The sequence below is a fragment of the Ochotona princeps genome, chromosome 10, assembly GCF_030435755.1.
Source record: "Ochotona princeps isolate mOchPri1 chromosome 10, mOchPri1.hap1, whole genome shotgun sequence".
In the NCBI taxonomy this organism is placed as follows: domain Eukaryota; kingdom Metazoa; phylum Chordata; class Mammalia; order Lagomorpha; family Ochotonidae; genus Ochotona; species Ochotona princeps.
In genome coordinates, this window is record NC_080841.1 from 32,946,831 (window position 1) to 32,967,643 (window position 20,813).

General features: G+C 42.8%; 2 protein-coding genes across 2 annotated transcripts in view; one reads left to right on the plus strand and one right to left on the minus strand.

Annotated features, from left to right (window-relative positions):
* Nucleotides 1–691: 691 nt before the first annotated feature.
* Nucleotides 692–3,323, plus strand: RPP38 (ribonuclease P/MRP subunit p38). Its single transcript, XM_058669290.1, has 2 exons — nucleotides 692–816; nucleotides 2,377–3,323. Exon 2 carries the CDS (start codon nucleotides 2,388–2,390, stop codon nucleotides 3,234–3,236), a length of 849 nt encoding a protein of 282 aa, XP_058525273.1. The 5' UTR covers nucleotides 692–816; nucleotides 2,377–2,387; the 3' UTR covers nucleotides 3,237–3,323.
* A 1,934-nt stretch (nucleotides 3,324–5,257) lies between these two features.
* The window catches only part of NMT2 (N-myristoyltransferase 2), a 64,281-nt gene continuing 48,725 nt past the window's right edge, over nucleotides 5,258–20,813 (minus strand). The window contains exons 10-12 of the mRNA XM_004578590.4: nucleotides 8,508–8,675; nucleotides 6,540–6,677; nucleotides 5,258–6,412 (exon numbers count right to left, since the gene is read on the minus strand). Of these exons, the coding sequence (XP_004578647.1) occupies nucleotides 6,392–6,412; nucleotides 6,540–6,677; nucleotides 8,508–8,675 (327 nt within the window). The 3' untranslated portion in view covers nucleotides 5,258–6,391. The remainder of the gene's footprint in view (nucleotides 6,413–6,539; nucleotides 6,678–8,507; nucleotides 8,676–20,813) is intronic.

The window sequence follows — 20,813 nt, forward strand, 5'->3', positions numbered from 1 at the left end:
CCCCACTTGCCTGTACCTTGCCTGGCATCTCGTTCTGTACACCTCTGGCCCTGCCGGTTGGCGCTCAGCTGTCCTGTAAGACAGTTCCTGGGATGCCATCTCTGCTTCAGATGGCCTCTGATCCCCCTGAAGAGAAGTAGAGCTCTGCTGTGTGTGCCTGGTCCATTTTACCGTATTACCTGCCCACGTCGTCGTCCTGCTAGCTGCTTTAAGTTCACTGAGGCCAGGGTCTGTTTTTACCTTGTTTATGTCTTGGTACCTCAGCTGGAGCTGAAGGTGGCAGTGGTATCCGTTGGGAAGTATGAATGTGGCTGGGTGTTGAGGTGTAATTTGTGTGTGGTGGGGTCTAGGGAGAACAAAGCTGGTCAGAGATTGGGGTCTGAGTGTGAAGGGTCTTGTAAGGCACCTTGACGAGTTTGCAGTGGGGCAGCAGGCATTTAGTCTAGTGGTTAAGACGCCTGGGTTCAAGGCCCTGCTGGTGCAGAGGCTGGGAGAAGTGTGGAAGTCAGGCCATTGAAGTTCCTGCCGCCTGCCTGGGAGAGCCTGATGGTGTGTCTGGCTCCGGTCAACTGCAGCCTGGTCCCACCTTGCCTTAGCTGAGGGAACTCTGTTTGCACTTACTGGAATTAGAGGCTCCCAAGCAAAGGTACCTCAGCGAGGTCCGTGTTCCAGGCTCTTCCTGCAGTCGGTGTTTTGGTTTGGATTACACAGCATGAACTTGTGCTCATCCAAGCCACTTTTGTACTTCTTTCTCTTCCCCACCAGATTCTGCAGACACAAGTTCATGCTTCCTGTTATCCTCTGGAGCGCACAAGTGTGAGTATTCGCCCCTGCTATCCAGACACTGACATGTGCCAACTCCTGCATTGTAGCAAAAGCCCCATGAGGGTGCGTTCGCCTTGCTTCTGACCACCCAGCAGTCAGCAAGGACTAAATGGGTTTGGAAGAACTGCTTGTCTTCCAAACTCCCTGAGCCTGTGCGGTATGAAGATAGAAGGGTTTGGGGAGGACAGCATGGCACTGGAGTGAAGGAAGCGAGCTAGATAGCAGATGGCCCAGCACAGGCCCAGACACATTCATTGTGTAGACACTGGCCTCAGCATTAGTGGCCGTAGTTGAATTGGAGAGGACTTCCTCTAGTTTTGCCAGATGGGTCCCCTTGGTTCTCAGCTGAGTGCCAGATAGAAGGTAAGGAACCAAGTGGAGGGAAAAGACAGGCATAGGCCGCCCGAGGACGAGCAGGCCATGCGCTCTAGACCAGCAGATTGTAGTGTTTTCCTTCGTAAGGCCCCCTCTTGCTTTTCCTTAATGGAGCCTTGGCTTTTTTTTTTTTTTTTTTTTTAAGATTTATTTATTTTTATCACAAAGTTAGATATACATAGAGGAGAGACAGAGAGGAAGATCTTCTGTCCGATGATTCACTCCCCAAGTGACCACAACGACCGGTGCTGTGCTAATCCAAAGCCAGGAGCCAGGAATCTCCTCTAGGTCTCCCACACGGGCGCAGGGTCCCAAGGCTTTGGGCCATCCTCGACTGCTTTCCCAGGCCATAAGCAGGGAGCTGGGTGGGAAGTGGAGCTGCCAGCATTAGAACCGGCGTTCAAGGCAAGGAATTTAGCCGCTAGGCCACCGTGCGGGGCCCTGGAGCCTTGTCTTTAATCATGATGTTTCCCGTTTTCCTATAGTTAGGGGCAGCAGCACAGTCTGCTTGGCATAAACTTAAGTGGTTGTGTTGGAGGTGGGCGGGGGATATGTGTAGGCAGTGTTTTAGGAAGGAGGTACAAGGAGCCTGAGGAAGGATAGCAGGTTTACACAGGAGGACAGAAGGACAGACTTGCAGTTTTGCTTCTGTTTATGGGTTACTGCTGCAGTCATTGCACTATCACAGCTGGTTCACTGTGCACAGCAGAGGTGCCTGGGCCCTCTACAGGTTGTGAGCTGAGTGCAGCAGCCTCAGGGTCTTGTTCACCATGAACCCCAGTACCTGAAACACCACTGCCACACTGCAGGCGCTCAGTGAATGCCGAGTGAACAGAAACCCTAGAGAGCACTTAGAAAATTACAGCAAAACTCGTAAGAATAATACTATACAGTCCTCCTCCCAAAAATAATTATGAACATTTTTGATGCATAAAGAATGTGAGTTCACTGATTGCAACAATGTAAAACATTTGCACGCTGCCTGCCTATAAAGACAAAGTCAAGTGACAAAATGGGGAGTATTAAAGGAAATGTCAAATGTACATGGTCACCTGATTGGGCCTACAAATTCAGGCTTACTTCCACTTACCAAGAGTCCAAGTACAACTGAGATATTGGGAAGGCATGTGTTTCAAGCTAACGTGAATCTTCTATTGCCATTTTGTGTCTCTCAAGGGTTTCCCACCATGGCTGCAGCCCCTCAAGCCCCATCACGGGGTTCGGTTCGAAAGACGAGACCTGTAACTGTGAAGACATCCTTAAACAACCCGTATACCATCTGCTGGCCCGAGCTGGACCGGGAGCACACGCACTTCATCCTGCAGACTCTGGAGGATGGGTTTCAGGCTGTTGGCCTGCGCAAGATGGAGGATAAGAGGAGAAAGAAAACAATGCCTTGTTTCAAGAAACAGAGCCAAGAAAACTGCAGCCTCGGTGCTGATACTGGTGAGAACCAGAAGGAAAGAGAGACAGGCGCGAAGCAGCCATTGTTGGGGTGGACGCCCGTGCATGTCAGGAAACAGCTGGCCATCGGTGTCAATGAAGTCACCAGAGCCCTGGAGCGGAGCGACCTGCTGCTGGTCCTGGTGTGTAAGTCGGTCAAGCCCGCCCTCATCACCTCACACTTGATTCAGCTGAGCTTAAGCAGAGCTGTGCCCGCCTGCCAGGTTCCCCGGCTCAGTGAGAGAATCGCGCCTGTCATCGGCTTAAAATGTGTCCTAGCCTTGGGGTTCAGAAAGAACACAGTGGACTTAACAGACCAAGTCTGTGCTATTATCCCCAGAGTGCCTGATTTAAGCGTACCATGGCTTCCAGACAGAACTGAAGGTCCTGGGGAGACTATAGAGACCACAGCGCTGGAAGACCAAGACAGAGAGATTCTGGAAACTTCATTCGAAGACCTCTCAAAACATAAGCGGAGACTTGCTGAAGCTCAACCAACTTCTGTAGCTTTACAGCCACTTAAGATAAAGAAGCTGATTCCAAATCCTAATAAGAAAAGGAAACCACCCAAAAATAAAAAAGCTACTAAGTAATCTTGGATAAACTTGTCCTGGCAGTTTGTCAAAGGACACCTTGTAAAGATGCTTTGAAACTAATAAAATGAGTGACATTTACATATATCCTTAGGATCCTATTTGATAAAGTTTCCACTTTTTGTAATTATATGGCACAGATATATTGGTTTAAAAACACTAAATACAGAAAATATTTTAACATGAATGTAAAGACAAAAACTTACTGCAAATAATGTGCATGCGTTTTCTTTTTTTGAAGAAAAAAAATGTTCTTTCAAGCAGGAACATCTGTAATCCTACAGGAGTTATAATTTTCCATCAAACTTGGAAAATATGCCAAGGAGACAGTCCCGGTTCACAGGGCAGGTGTAAGCAGAGTGGAGAAGCACTAGGTGTGTTACAGGAAGGACCGAAAGCGCCATGCAGTATACTGTATTCAAAGGCAGATCATCTTTTTTGTCCTCCTTCATGTCAACTTCTTTTTTAGGCAGACAGGTTGAATGTTCACACAGAAAAAGTCAGGTGAGACATTCTGACTAGTTAGAAGTCACCAACTTTCCATGGTGTAAATTTAATTCCTATAAACAAGACGATGGTGATTAGGATGCAGCAAGAAGAGAACAGAGCAAGCAGTCGGGTCTGCCCTGCAGGGGCAGTCGGGTCTGCACTGCAGGGCTCTGCAGGCGAGGAGGGGACCAGTCATTGCTGTGTCAGTGTCTCCTGTTTGGAGAATTCACTTGCTGTGATTTGTGAGGAAGAGGTTGGCTTCTCAACATTTTCTTCAGCTTGAATTCTAGTGGCCTCAGGGATGATGCCACCTGTATTATTTCCACTTTACTTAGTGCTTATGGGGAAACCTAATGGAAAACAGCATTTTCATTATAGACAAATTATAAAACAATGTAATTATTTTGGATCTGAAATTCTATTTTTTTTTTTTATTATTATTGGGAAGGTAGATTTACAGAGAAAGGAGAGACACAGAGAAAGATCTATCTGCTGGGTCATTCCTTAGATGGTAACAGCCAGAGCTGAGCCATTCCAAGCTGGGAGTCAGGAGCCTCTTCCAGATCTTGCATTTGGGTGCTAGAGACCAAGGACTTAAACCATCCTCCACTGCTTTCCCAGGAGGCCACAAGTGCAGCACTGGATCAGAAGTGCAGAAGCCAGGACATGAACTGACACCCATATGGGATACTGGTGCTAGCAGACAGAGGACTAGCATGCCCCATGCCAGCCCCTTCGTGTTACATTTAGTTTTAATAGCTATTTTACAAACATGTATTGATTCTGTATTTTGAAATGTTCATTTGGTAATCTTAAAGAGTCAATTGCAGTTATTAGCTACATTTAAGAATGACTTAGTGATTAATTATCAGTTTCATGAAGTAAAGCTCATGACAGAATTTGACAGTTCTATAATTACCTGAAAAGTACTTTGCATAAATATAAAATTTTCTGCCATTAAAAATGTTGTTAAACAGAGCCTTGAGTTCCAGATTAAGCATTTACCTTATGCTAGTATCTCAGAATGTTCCAGTGGGTTGATACAGTTTTGTTTCTTGAAGGCTTTCTCCTTGGAAGAAAGAAGGGTCAGTACAGCTGGGTTTGAACTTTTTACTGCTATGCAGCCTCAGGTGTCCCACTGGTGGTAATGTGGGGATGCCACAGCTGTGACTGTCAGCTCTCAATCACTGCCTCTGTTTTCGTGAGGGGCCATAGGCTTTGCAGGCTATGCTGTTTATCACAATAACCCAAACCTGCCTTTGTAACATGAGGCAGCCATAGTCGGTGTGCATACAAAAGTATGGCAGTATTCCAGTACAACTTTATTTATGGAGTCTTAACTGTTTATTTTGTAGAATTTTCACATCACAAAGTGATTTTGACTTTCCTCCCTCCAACCATTCCAAGATAACAAAAACATTCTTAGGCTGTATACAAACAGGCAGTGGGCCATGGACTGTTGACACCCCCCCTTCCCTGGTAAAAGACCTGGCTGACTTCATTAAGACTACTTATCACATGCTGCTAATGCTGTCATGTAATCCAGGAGGCACACTCCTGCACACAGCCTAGGCTCTGGCATGTGCAGACAGGAACACACATCTGCTTACTGAGTCCAGGCTTGGCTTTGTGGCCTCATTTGGCATCTCATTTGTCCCTTAGGTCAAGTGGAATATATACATATTCATGTATACCTTTAAACTGGTTTCAAATTCTAGATTAAAAACACCATTGGTAACAAAATTATGGATACTTATTTACAAATAAGACATTTATATCAGCATGACAATTTTCGTGATAAATTAAGATTCAACATAAAGCAATATGTGCAATTTTGCATAAGTAATAAGAACATTCACACTATCAGTGCCTTTATAGCACTGATAAATTCCACCAGATCTGTCTGTCCACTTTAGGGCCTTTATTTCCTTTTGTTACATGTCCAGGATGTTCAATTTGCTCAGCAGCAGCAAAGTCTGGTCCTGGGCACAGGCTCTCTCAGCACACCTCATGTTTGCACACAACTTTGCTTTTCAAGCAATTCACTGACCTGTTGAAGATCAAAGTATAAATCTGTGTGTCTACTGATTGGACGGCACCGCTTATGGAGAAAAAGATGTGACAGTTACCAGTGCATTTTGTTATGTTGCTTCACACTTATCCACCCCTTGTCATTGAGGGAGAGAAGTGTAAGTGTTCCCAGTGACAGCACAGAAGGTGACAGAAGTGAAGATTCTCCAAATGGATCCTTCATTCTCTTACACAAATATATTGGCACTCAAACAAGTGCTGCCATTTGTCGCCATACAACAGCAAGGGTTTTCTTAACAATATTTAGTTCAGAGGAAAAACGGTTCTTTTTCAAAAAGAGTGGAAAAAGACCCTCTTTTCAGCAAGATAGTCAGAAGTTTGGAAATTAGGGAAATATGTTCTTTATATCTCTGTCATCCCATTCATAAAGGGGTAAACAGTGTAAAAAGGTGACCTTTAATGTTCTAGGTAAAATGTAATAACTGGTCACATATGGACATATTTTCATCTTGTCTGATGGTTACCAACTACTTCGATTTCACTTGTGCTTTTATTCTTTGGAATGGCAGTTCAGGAATCATTAATGGAATATTAAGAAAAGATGATGCCCAAGATTTAGAGTGAAAAGCATCCTTTTATTGTAGTACAAGTCCAACCTAAAGGGAGGAAAGAAATGAGTTAGTAAGAACAAGCAGCTGAGAGAAACTCTAGAACTGTATTTTTAAAAGCTATTGAAAAAGGCCTCTTAATTCTAGGGAAAGCCTAAACGGGATTACAACCCACCTTTTCAGACTCAGTTCCTGGACACCTCCAGTTGTATAAGTAATACTGTAAATTGCCATCTCCTATGCCAAACTTGAGTTTTTCCAAGAATGTTTTATTTTCCATCAAATCGAGTGCATTGAATACATCAAATCCTTTCTGCCAACACAAAAGGGATTTAAGATTTGAAACAAAGGACTAGAATGTTTCCTGGACTTAGTATAACATTCAATTCCTCCGTTGATAGCATGAAAGTGCATTTACAGTGGTTTAATGTCTTATAGAATAAGTTATGAGTTCAGCTCAAAAGTCATAAAACTCACAATGAGCAGGATGGGATCAGCCAGATCGCGCAGCAGTGCTAGCTGTGAGTGCGGCAGGGCAGGCATCTGGCCTAGCAGCAGAGATGCAACTGTCCTGTGCCGGAGTACCTGGGCTCAAGTTTCGACTCACTCTTGATTCCAGCTTCCTATAGTGTGCGCCCTGGGAGGTAGCAGCTAGAAGTTCAAGCATGGTTGTTTCCCTGCAACCCATGTGGGAGACCTGGATCATATTTTCAGCTTCCAGTTGTTGCAGGCAGTTGGGAAGTAAACCAGCGGATGGGAGCTCTCTGGATCTCAACAATAACAAGAGTACATTTTTCTTCAAAAACTGCATGGAACATCTCTCTGTTTCTCTGCCTTGCAGACAAAATAAATGATAAATTTCTTTTAAAGATTTGTTTATGTGTTTGAAAAAGCAGAATAACAGGGAGAGACAGATATCTTTGATTCACTGGTGCATTCCCCCGATTCCCTCAACACAGAGCTCCTTCTGGGTCTCCCACATTAAGTGGCAGGAACCCAAATCCTTGGGTCACCATTGACTGCCTCCCAAGCACATTAGCAGGAAGCTGGGTAGGAATGTGGAGTTGCCTGGACTTGAACTAGTACTCTGACAAGGAATGAGGGCATTCCAAGAGGCAAGCTAACCTGATGAGCCACAGTGGCTTCCCCAAAAGTAACAGAATTTTAAAAACAGTATTTTCAATGTTCAATTTGTAGAGAAATGTAAGAAGACACTTCTGGAAATGTTTTCAATTTCATAAACAATTATTTTTTTTATCATTAGTCATGTGTTGTCCAAACACGTCTGCCAGCTTACTGAAATTTCTGTTTAAGAAAAACTGCTGATTTGAAACAAGAATTTAACAATTCTGGCAATTCCCAGAGCAAGGAAATAGAAAATAACGGATATAGTAATGTTATAGTAGGTACACTAAATTACATTCAGTAGTTCCGCCATCTCTGAGCTTCTAATTATAGCTGAGTAATTGAAAATATTACATGGAAAATTCCTAAAACCAACATTCATCATTTTAAATTGTGCGTGCTGCTTTGAGCAGCACTATGCAACCGTGTGCTTCCTTCTCGGGGTGTGACTCACCTCTGTGCGACTTCTCCATGCCTGGGAGTCACTGCACAGCCACCTCAGCGATCAGACCCACCGTGGAAGTAGTGTGGTGCTGGTACGCAGGGTTCTGCACCATCTGTGGCTCCAGGCACCCACTGAGATCCACAGCTCACACACATGGGGCACTACAGTTCTTTCAAATTTAGAGACTATTTCCTTGAATCAGAAAAACTCACTTCTGTCCATTATTCAACCCAACCCAAGTATTTACTAATGTATTTTCATTATGGGACCATGTCTTTTCCTTATATTTTTATTATTTTCTTATATCATAATGAAAATACTATCTCCTTATATGCAGAGGTAGTTCCTGACTTGTACAAAATTTCTGTTAGAATGTCAAAAATGTCATCTGCATTAAAATGTTAAAAGTTCCTCAGAATTCCTCCTTTGACTGCTAATCAATAGTTAAACAACACAAAACCCAAAAGCACCTTAGGTGAAACCTATCTGTACGGAAGACAACAGAGCAGGATGCTTTCTCTGGCCCGTGGACTTGGGAGAACCAAAGCATGTGCTCAGGAACGCGGTGCTCACCAGTTTCGCAATGATGAGTGCGTCGTTCATGAGGTCCAGCAGAGGAGTCTCGGTGTGAATGTTGTAGAAGGAGTAGGCCGCTTTGAGGCTCTTGTGAGCAGGGTGCTGCATGACTGTGGAGGGGAGTGTGTAGAAGCTCAGGAAATCCGTCAGCCGGCCGCTGGAGTTCTGAAGGACAAAGGTGCCAGTCAGTATCCCACCCCATCCCCGCCACCCCGGAGCAAACTGCATCTGCTCTGTTAAGCGCCCTCCGGCATCTCTGAGCTCGGACCGCACCTTAATTTAGTCCTACTTATTTTTGGGTAAGCCAATTGGCAGTCCCTTGGATCTGAGAAGAACATGGTGTTGGAATTCTAGTCCAACTTTTGTAGTAGGAAAGCCTTCCTCAGGCTGACTAATGGGCCAGCTTTCTGGACCAATGGAGCAGTGATAAAAGCAGATTCAGTGTTTTGGTAGAAATAACAGTGTTAAGGATTAGGAGGCTGCCTTCGCCACCCAGAACATACTGTCCAGTAATAAACACTTAGCACAGGGCAGGAATTCGATCAGGTTAGAACAAAGCTAGGTAGAATCTGGAAGCTGTGTGTGGAAGCCTGTAGGAGGGCTGAATACTGCACCAACAAATACATATGTGAAAAAATGAATGAAAATTTTACCATATCAAAAATAAAGGCCATGGGCCTGGCATAGTAGCCTAGCAGTTAAAGTCCTTCCTTTGCACGCACCAGGATCCCATATGGGGGCCGGTTTGAATCCCAGCAGCCCTGCTTCCCAGCCAGCTCCCTGCTTGTGGCCTGGGAAAGCAGTTGAGGACAGCCTAAAGCTTTGGGATCCTGCACCCACATGGGAAACCCAGAAGAGACTCCTGGTTCCTTGCTTCGGTTCGGCTCATGTCCGGCTGTTGTGGCCACTTGGGGAGTGAATCAACGGATGAAAGATCTTTCTCTCTGTCTCTCGCTCTCTCTGTATATCTGACTTTGCAATAAAAATAAATAAATCTTTAAAAAGAAAATAAAGGGCACAAGATGGTATTCCTATCACCATCACCAGGATGGTTTTCATTAGCTACACTGGGGCTTGCTCACTTTTGGAACAAAGTCTTTCCATGATGGGGCTGAAGAGGCTATAGCAAATGCATGTTGTTGCTAGAAATTCCAGAGGGATATAGTCTCTGATTTTCTAGTGCTTCTGGTTAAGTAAACTTTAGACATTAAGAAATGAAGGAGGTTTATCTCCAGGGATTTTCACTGATCTACCCAGGCAGCCCAGCATTAGGGATGCAAAGTCTACGCTTTCCAGGAGGAAGGGGATAGCTTCTGTGAATGGATCAATATCATTCTCACAGGCAGAGGGGACCCATCCAATCTGATTAGCCACCGGACTCCCTTTTCATTGTTTGCTTTTTAGAAAACTAGCTTTTCATGTTCATACTAATGGTTACTCTGTGTTTGCTAATAAAATGCAACCAGAACTATGACAAACTTTCAAGAAAGCATGGGACATTCTTTGTGTTTGTTCCATTGTTTCTCATAGTCAATCCGCTGTACTGGTGGATTAAAAAACAAACAAGCAAACTACCCACAAGGCTATGTCTCCATGACCTATAGTAAAGCTTTTAGCAACCTCCAGAGAACAAATAATCCTTACATATGAATTGAAAAGAAGAATGATCCAAAGGTAGACACACCATTTAAAAACATCATCTCAATAGATTCAGAAAAATATGAAACAGAACTCAACACCAAGGCATGAAACAGCTAGGGCCAGAGGACCACCTCCTCAGTTTGATGAAGGGCATCTACCAGGCACCCTCAGCTCACATCACACAAGACAATGTCACTGAATAACACTCTCCAGCATGTGAAAAGGTCCACTATGTCCACTCTCCTTTAGAGATAATCCTGGAGCTCTGCTGCGACAAGGCAAACAGAAGACAAGACAGAAGAAATGAAGCCGTTTTGTTTTCAGATAAAGGCATCTGTACAGCCAGAGAATCCTGAAACAATCTACCAAGATTAATAAATGTATCAAAACTGAAACATACAAGGTGAGGGCCTGGCACAATGGCTCAACTGGTTAATCTTCACCTTGCAAGTGCTGGGAACTGGTTCATACCTGAACTGCTCCATTTCCCATCCAGCTCCCTGCTTTTGGCCTGGTAAGGATGGCCCAAGGACTTGGGACTGTGCGCCCACATGGGAAACCCAGAAGAAGCTTCTGGCTTCAGATTGACTCAGCTCTGGCCATTTTGGCCAACTGAGGAGTGAACCAGCAGATGAAGGATCTTTCTATCTCTTTTTCTCTCTGTAAGTCTGCCTTTCCAATAAAAATAAATATATCTTTTCTTTCCCCCAAAGGACAAGAAAAAACAAATATCCAAGGTCAATATATAAAACTCAATAGGAGGGCCCGGCGGCGTGCCCTAGTGGCTAAAGTCCTCGCCTTGGGCGCTGGTTCTAATCCCGGCAGCTCCACTTCCCATCCAGCTCCCTGCTTGTGGCCTGGAAAAGCAGCTGAGGACGGCCCAAAGCTTTGGGACACTGCACCCGCATGGGAGACCCAGAAGAGGTTCCTGGTTCTGGCTTCGGATCAGCGCGCACCGGCCTGTTGCGGCTCACTTGGGGAGTGAAACATCGGATGGAAGATCTTCCTCTCTGTCTCTCCTCCTCTCTGTATATACGGCTTTCCAATAATAATAAAACCTTTAAAAAAAAAACTCAATAGGATTTATATACAGTACAAAGAAACACGTATAAGATGAAATTACTAGTAGACAATGCTGTATTAACAGGTAGAAAGTATTTAAGAACAAATTTAATAAAAGGTGTGACAGACTTCTCCACAGAGTATTACAAAATACTGCTGAGAGAAACTTAAGACAACCCAAGTGAATGGAGAATTAGACAGTATCCAAAGTTTGGTTTCCTATATGATTAAGATAAATTATCAGAAAATTAATAAATTCAATACAATCCCAATGAAAAGCCCAGCAGGATTTTGTGGTAGATCACAGACTACTTGGTTCCAAAATTTATATGAAAATACAGAGGGCCTATGAAAGACAAAACACTTTTGGAAAAAAAAAAAAGAGGACTCAAACTACCTCTTTTCAAGGGACTTAAATAAAGCTATGGCATCTAAAGTGTGAACCAGAAAACAGGTAGGTGGGGAGATCTATCGAATAAAATAGAAATGCATCCACACATATTCAGTCACCCAATTTTCTACCAAGGTGTCAGGTTATTAATCGAAAAAAAAAAGTACTCTTTTCAACAAATGGTTCTGGAACAATTGAATGGTTATATAAACGTTGACCTGTACACTGTACACACAAAAAAGCCATACAGTCCCTAAAGAAAATCTTTAGGGCTTCAGAGCAGAGAAAGATTCCTGCAGCTAATCATGGATTCATTGTAAAAGAAAAAAATAATGGCATATTGGTCTTCATCAAAAGTGAAGTATCAGAAACTATCAATAGGCAAATTAAAAAGGAAAGTCAGAGAAAAACACTGATTACAGATCGATGGATACTGAGCTAAATATTGATGACAGAGGTCTAACAGCCAGATTATGTAAATGTCTCTTATAACTCAGTCAGACAATTCAGAAAAAAACCTGGAGAGACATTTTACAAAATATCAACATAGTTCAGCTTATGAAATATTACTGCTATAGCAGTTACTAAAAATAAATAACAAAAACCACAATGAGGTAAGACTCACATGATAAAATGTAAATAACAGACTGGCAGTGATGACACCACTGGCAGTGATGCCTCCCAGCCCGAGTTCCCGGGTTCGAGTCCTGGTTCTGGCTCTGCTTCTGGTCTAGTTCCTGCTAACGTGCACACTGTGACGTAGCAGCTGAAGGTTCACGTGCTTGGGTCCCTGCCACCCACAAGACAGTATCCCTAGAGTATCCCAGTTCCTGGCTTCTTCGGCTGTCATGGCCATTTAGGGAACAAACCAGTGTGTAGGAGATCTTTGTCTTTTCATCTGCCTGACTTGCAAACAAATAAACTAAGCCAATAGAAACTGAAAGATAGACATCAGACAATACCAAGTGTCCATGAAGACTTGGATCAACAACCTAGTGAGTACATCAAACGGCACAACCACTCTGGAAACTGTTAAGCAGTTTCTTACGAAATTGGATGTATATCTCCCTTTCCTCAAGAATAAAGAAACCACTGGTGTGCCAATGCCCACGACAGTTTCATCCATAAGAAGGATTCCTGTAAATAATCCAAATATTTATCAGCAAGAGAAAGGTGAAACAAACTGTGGTAAATTCATTCCATGAGCCACCAATCAGCAATAAAAATGAGAGTGGCTGAGAAGCGAAACTGCGGACGGATCTCAACGGCAGGCAGAGCACATGAGTCCATGCATACAAAGCTCCAGGACTGGCAAAGCTAATTTATGATGACAGAAATAAAACTACTGGCTGCCTGGAGGAGGGATATGAGAAATCCTGGATCTTGAATTGGGTTATTGTTATACAAGTGGCTCACCAAGTCGTGCACTTAAAATCTGCACATTCTATGTGGATTCTGCCTCAATAACACTGGCATAAACAAAATTCAACATAAATCCATGATTTCAAAAAACCATTAGCAGACAAGGATTTTGATTAATCAGATAAAGAATATCCCACCAAGACAGTCACAAAAATATCATAATATCATAATGGCTAAATGCTAAAGTCAGGATAAACATGAAGAGGGCCATTTGATACCATTTATTTATTGCTACAGGATTTATCCACTATGGCAATAAAGGAAAAAACCTATATGACCTGTAAGAATTGGAAAGAAAAACTTAAAATGTGTAAAAGTATTGGAATATGCTATGTTTAGATATACAGAAGATCTACCAAAAACCTTACTGTCAGTAGTAAATCCAGAAAATCTAAAAAATATATGTATTTATTTTTGTTGGAAAGGCAGATACACAGAGAGGAGGAGAGACAGAGAGAAAGATCTCCCATCTGCTGATTCACTCCCCCAGCGGCCTCAACAGCTGCGCAAATCCAAAGCCAGGAGCTCAGAATCTCTTCTAGGTCTCCCACATGGGTGCAGGGTCCCAAGGCTTTGGGCCGACCTTGACTGCTTTCCCAGGCCACAAGCAGGGAGCTGGATGGGAATTGGGGTTGCTGGGATTAGAAACGGCATCCATATGGGATCATGGTGTGTACAAGGCAAGGACTTTAACCTCTAGGCCATGGCACTGAACCCAATCCAGAAAATTTTTTAAATGCAAGATTAATATCCAGAAATCCTTAGTGTTCACCAACTTCAGTCACTCAGAAAATAAAAGTTTTCAAAAACCACTGCATTTATGACAAAATATGTATTAGAAGCTACAATGCACATAGAAACAAAAGTAAAAGATAAGGTAAGGAAGGAAGTGCGAGGGCCTTCAGGCAGCACTGATAGGTGGAATTCCAACACAAATGCCCCTCAAACAGAACCTACTGTGTACCTACTGCTGTGTCCGAGACCCTCCAAAGCCCGCCCCCATCAGAGATCCTGTGGTGGCAGTGGGCACCTTGCACATGCAGTGTTCACCCAGGGGAGCTGCTTTGATCCCACGATTCTGAGGCCTCTCCCTACAATGGCAGACACCGGGTAACCACCCTGGCACAGGCAGCATAAGCAGGGGCTGAGCTAACCCGAGGAGATCAAATATCAACCTGTTATTGGAACCAAGGTAGGCCAGGAATTGGGTGTTCACATCAACAGGCTGACAGTCTGCTAACACAAGGTTCAACTAAGACAGACTCCTTACACAGAGGCAATTTGGATAACAGCAAAAATCACCTGTCACAACAAAATGGCAATCCCAATACATTTCAGTCACACAGGTGATTCCAGCTGACACCAACAATGCAATGAAACAGATGTTACAATGTTCAGACAAGATTGTACAGTGATGTTTTTACATGTTGAAAAAATGCTCCAAGTAATGACAAATTCTCTAAAATGCAGAAAATTACATCAAAGAAAGGAAAGTTTCAGACCTGGAAAATAACATAACAGAAACAAAAAATTTGCTGGCTGGGCTCAACAGAGGAGAGATGACGGAGGGTACAGACGGGGACCAGGCAGGCAGGCAGGTCAAGAAGTCACCTGCTGAGAGCCACAATAATGAATTGAGCCTCAGATGTCTTACTCACTATCAAGAGATCCAACACTGCTCTACCATTAGGGTTCTGGGAGGCTGGGCTACAGAGTATTTGGGAAAAAAACAATGGTCATAAACTTCCCAGATTAGGTAAAATATACACACCACACATTCAAGAAACTGAGCAAACTTTAGCAGGACAAGCCCAAAGGAACTTCCAACAAGAACCATTAAACTAAAGACAAAGAAAAGCATTGACAGCAGGCCAGCCGGTACAAGGCCCTGCTGACCTGGATGATCAACGCAAGTGGACCTCTCATCTGACAGCAGACAGGACAGAAAGAAATGAGGCAGAGACAAAGACACAGAGCTGCCATCTACTGGTTTAATGCCCACATGGCTAGAATTTGGCCAGCCTCAAGGCAGGGAGCTGAAAAGGTCTCCTACAGAGCTGACAGGAAGCCATAGTCAGGGAGTTGAACCCTGATGGAGGCATTGTAACCGTTAGGTTAAACACCGTGTGTGTGTGTGTGTGTGTGTGTGTTTAAGTGCTGAGAGAAAAGAACTATCCACCAAAAGCTCTATATTTAGAGAAACTGCCCTTTGGGAGTAAAAGGGAAATAGAGGGGAAAAAAAGAGAGAACAAAAGGAAGGAGAGAAGAAAGAACAAAGAAAGATGTGTTGCAAGCAGACTAAGGCAATATTCTTCAAGAAAAAAGATAAGAATGGATCTTGGGTTATCAGGAATGAAAAAGGAATAATGGAAAATAGTTTTGGTACATACAATAAACTATTCTTCTGAGTGTTATAAATAATACTTGATGACTGACAAAATTATAATACCATTTGATACTTAAGACTTTTTAAAAGATTTATTTATTTTTGGGCCCGGTGGCATGGCCTAGCAGCTAAAGTCCTTACCTTGAACAGCAGGATCCCATATGGGCTCCAGTTCTAATCCCAGCAGCCCCAATTCCCATCCAGCTCCCTGCTTGTGGCCTGGGAAAGCAGTCGAGGATGACCCAAAGCCTTGGGACCCTGCACCCATGTGGGAGACCTGGAAGAAGTTCCTGGCTCAGGCTCTGGATCGGCGCAGCACCGGCTGTTGTGGCCACTTGGGGAGTGAATCATCAGATGGAAGATTATCTTCTGTTTCTCCTCCTCTCTGTGTATATATATGTCTGACTTTGCAATAAAAATAAATAAATCTTGATCAGAACATGAACCAGTACCCATATGGGGATGCTGGCGCCACAGTGTGGTATATTAACCTGCTGTGCCACTGTGGTGACCCTGACATTTTATTGTTGTTTTTTTTTTTTTAATTTAACAATAAATTGGTCCTGGTATGATGGATCAATGGCTAAATCCTCATCTTGCAAGCACAGTGCATGTCCTGGCAGCCCCACTTCCCATCCAGCTCCCTGCTTGTGGCCTGGGAGAGCAGTCGAGGATGGCCCAAAGCCTTGGGACCCTGTACCCACATAGGAGATCTGGAAGAAGGTTCTGGCTCCTGGCTTTGGATTGGCTTAGCTCCAGCCGTTGCAGCCATCTGGAGAGTAAAACAGCAGATGGAAGATCTTTCTCTCTGTTTTTCCTCTTGGTACATCTGAGCTGCCTTTCCAATAAAAGTTAAAAAATAAATCTTAAAAAAAAAATCTTAAAACACTTATTTGAGAGGTAGAGACACAGAGAGAGCTCCGACCTGCTGGCTCATTCCTCAGAGATCCACAGCACCTGGGACTACGCTGGGGGCCAGAGCCAAGAGCAAGAAACACCATCCTGGTATCCCTCACAAGCGACAGATACCCATTAACTTGAGCCATCACTGCTTCTCACTATCTACACGGCAGGAGCTGGAGTTAAAGGTCTGAGCTGGGACTCTGCCCCCAGGCATGCCAATGTGGGATACAGGGGTCTTACCTGCTAGGCCAAACACCTGTTCTGACAACAATATTTTAAAATGGAGATGGTAAAAAGACCTAATTAGAAATAAAATTGCTCAAAATGGTGAAGTCACACAGATATATTGTAATACCCAGAGCAACTGTGAGCAAAATCAAAGTCACCTCAATGCAGAAAAATGAAACTCTAAAAAATGACCAGGTAATCTGCAGCAAGGGGAGAACAAAAACGAACCACAGCAAACAGAGAAAACACATAAAGTAACACATGTTGAGGTCTAACATCTCAATAATCATCTTAAATAAAGTTAGTCTGAACACACTAATCAAAAAAGGACTAGTAGATAAATAAATACGACAATTACACAGTTTACCTAAAGTCACTTGAAATTCAACTATTTATAGGTTGAAAGTAAAAGAATGAGAAAAATATATACTATTATAAAAGGTAGGCATGGGTATAGTAATATCCAATAAAAGCAGACTGTTAAATATAAAACAAAATTACTACGTGAGCAATATTATATAATGAAAACACATAATATAATATAATATAATATAATATAATATAATATAATATAATATATAAAATACATAAAAACACAAAGATCCCAAATATGTAAATATAAAAATGTATCAAGAAAAACTGACAGAGTAGAAAGACAACTAGGCAAATTCACCTGTATACCTGGGGACTTAACAACTTCTCTCATCAACTGACTGAACTACAAGAAAGAAAACCAGGAAGACACAGTCTGAATATCCCATTAGTCCACTGCGTCTACCGCCCCACACGCTCTGCCCAGCAACAGTGCCACTTACTCCCCTTGCACCCAGGGACCATTCACCTCACTGGCCATACCCTAAGCCATAAATTACACCTCATGTAGCTTAAAACAGCCATATAGAATGTGTCCTTTTCTCATAGTGGGATCAGACTAGCAGTTGCACAGTCTATAAAACAAGAAATCCCTAAACACATTGAAATTGAACAGCCATGAGCCAGGGGAAGTCTCAATGGAAATATATATACATTTTAAAAATACATATTTATTTTATATATTTATATAAATATATATTTATATGTTAAATGTATATATATTTAAAATATATACATTTGGATGAAAATGAAAACACAGCAAACTTAAACATGCTGTCTGCAGCTAAAGGTGCTGAGAGAGAAATTTACAGAACTGAAGGCATCCTTGTACCAAAGCTTGCAAATCAATAAGCTAGCTCACTTCTCAAAGAACCTGAAGAGCCACTGAACCCCAAATAAGTAGAAAGAAGAAAAGCTGGTAAATGCAAGAGCAAAAAAAAAAAAAAAAAATCAATGACTCTGAACACAGGAATAAAATACAGACCAGCAGGAATAGAGGAATTAAATCAATACACTTCTAGCAGGACTGCCAAAAGTTAGAGAAGATTCGAGTTACTAACATCAGGAAGAGAAGCCACAGATACCACTCCAAACCCTGTGGCCACCCAAGTGATGGCAAGGCAGCACTGTAAATAATTTACACTCACATTCTAAAGTGCAGGAAAAACATGGACCAACTTTCTCTATTAAAACTAAATCAAGATGAGAAAGATCCTTTGAACAGTGCTGGAGTTATTAAATGTATTCAGTTCATATTTTGAAACTCAATCAAAAGAAGTATCTGAGCTCTGATGGTTTCAAATACAGGATTCTATCTTTTAAAAAAAATTAAGACTGATTCTACACAATCTCTTGCAGAAAACAGAAAGGAGGTATAAAAGGAGGTATAATCCTTTCTTGGCTAATTTTATGAGGCCAGCATTGTCTTGGTACTGAAACCAGTTGAAAAACATCACACAAAACCAGAAACCCAAAATCCTCTACACTAGTATTTCTCATCAACTCAATATATATTCCAGACACTAATAACAATCAATGCATAAACCCCTGGAACTAGCAAGTTATTTCATCAGGGTGCAGGATACAGCATCGACACAGGAAAGCAAGTGCCTTTCTGTATACTGTAAACATGCAAAAACAGAAACCAAAAACAAAAAACCACCCACAGTCACCCCAAAGAAGGGAAATATTTAGGCATACACTCAGAAATCGTGTACTCAATCTGGAAGCTGACAATGACAGAATGTTGGTAATAGACACGTTTTTAAAAACTTGAATAAATGTAGAGATATTCTGTATTTATGGATTGGAAGGCTTTTGTATTCTCCCTCAAATTACGCCTATCAAAGTGCCGGGCAAGTGGACAAAGACGAGGTAGACAAGGACAAACTTACTCTAAATTTGACATAAAAAGCCAGAGGAAATAGTTAAGTTAAAGCAATCTTTTTCTTTTCTTTTTTTTTTTTTAAAGATTTATTTATCTTTATTGAAAAGGCAGATTTACAGAGAATGAGAGACCTAAAGAGAAAGATCTTCCATGTGCTGGCTTACTTCCCAAATGGCCGTAACAGCTGGAGCCGAGCCAACCTGAAGCGAGGAGTCTCTTCTGGGTCTCCTACATGGGTGCAGGGTCCCAAGAACTTGGACCATCCTCTGCTGTTTTCCCAGGCCATAAGCAGGGAGCTGGATGGGAAGTGGAGCAGTAGGTACCCAAATTGGCACACATATGGAATCCTGGTACTTGCAAGGTGAGGATTTAGCTATTGAGCTATTGTATTGTCCCCGCAAAGCATGTTAATAGATAATCCTGGAGTGGGAAGAATTTCTCGACCTGACATCAGCACTAACTGCAGCTACTGTTCTGGCCAGGATGGCCCTCATGGAGGGGCTAATGAAGATGACCGGAATGGGAAAGATGACCTCAGACACGGAACTTGGAGGTGTTTAGTTCTCAGTATTCAGCACTACTTTCCCAAGCCAATAAAACTGCAATCAAACAGAAAGACAGGCAAACGATATGAACAGCAAATTCACCTAAGAAGAAATAATCATGGCTGGCAGATGCAGAAGTTTGGATAATGAGAATAATTAATTAAAAACAAGATGTTGTCTCAGACTCAAAAGCAAGGCTAGATCTAACACCTGAACACAATGACCTGTTTGTGAGGATGTGAGCAAACAGGAAGCCTGGGGAGGTGCTAACAAGATATTCTAGTGAGCTCCCAGGCCACTGAAAGATGCTACTGTAGGTCTGACCTCACACTCACCCACTCCAGTTACACCCCGGGGGCAACAGTTTTCAAAATGTGCTCTGTGAAGCCTGTGGGTGTGCCAGGGACCCCTTGGGAAATCAATGTGGCTAGCATTGTTTTTGTCATGAGTACTAACAAAGTATTGGTTTGGTCACTGTGTTGGCCTCTGCACTGACGGTGGAGAAGCGATGGTGGGGGGCAGCTGCTGGGGCATTAGTACAAAATAAGGCTGTGGCACCATCTAGTAACATCTTCATGGTTTACAAAAAGCTCAGAGTGCACACTCAGCCTAGCAGCAGAGACACCCTCCCGCCCACGTTAGTGTCTGGCCCTGCCTTCCATGGAGCTGCGGTGGGAACAGCTGGACTGAGTTCCCGACTCCCAGCTTTGGGCGCAGTCATTGCAGGCACTACAGAGAGTTCACACTGCCTGTCTCTGTCTTCATCTCTCCCTTTGCCTCTTAAAACAAAAATCTTTAAAAGAAAAAATCAGAAAAAACAAGCCTCCCTGCACAATGAAACACAAAGGTGGTCTCAAGCAGAAGCCCTATGCTACTGAGCTGTGAGCTCAGCTGGCCACTTTATTTTTCTCCATGGCACATTACATGGCAAACTATGGTTGTTCAGACTTAGGTGTTTGGCACATTTTCTGGGAAACAAATGATATGAGCCTGTCACATGAATAAAAGAGGATTTGTTGCTACTGATAAAGCTTCAGAGCAAACTAAAAGGAGAACCTGTAGGAGCTATATTACACACTTGCTCTGATGACAATGATGGTAATATCAATATGTAACTTTATGATCCCACATATGAAATGTCAGTATTTGGGAGCTCTATGCAACTCAGTGAACCAATTGTTTTCCAAATGACCAATACATGATGCACAGAGTCATTCAAATGACCAGGCAGACAGATGGATTTTTAATGTAATAGAATATGAGAAGTTTACCGATGGGAACAGTACTGTGGTATGGCAAGTTAAGCCTCCATCTGTAATGCTGGTGTCCCATACAGGTGCTGGTTTGGAAGCAGCTGATCCACTTCCAATCCAGGTCCTTGCTAATGTGCTTGGGAAAGCAGCAGAGAAAGGCTCAAGTATCTAGGCCCCTGCCACTAATATGGTGGACCCAGACGAAGCTCCAG

Bases quoted from the DNA above. Each gene is read 5' to 3' on its own strand.
- RPP38 (XM_058669290.1), top strand. From the start codon at position 2,388: ATGGCTGCAGCCCCTCAAGCCCCATCACGGGGTTCGGTTCGAAAGACG.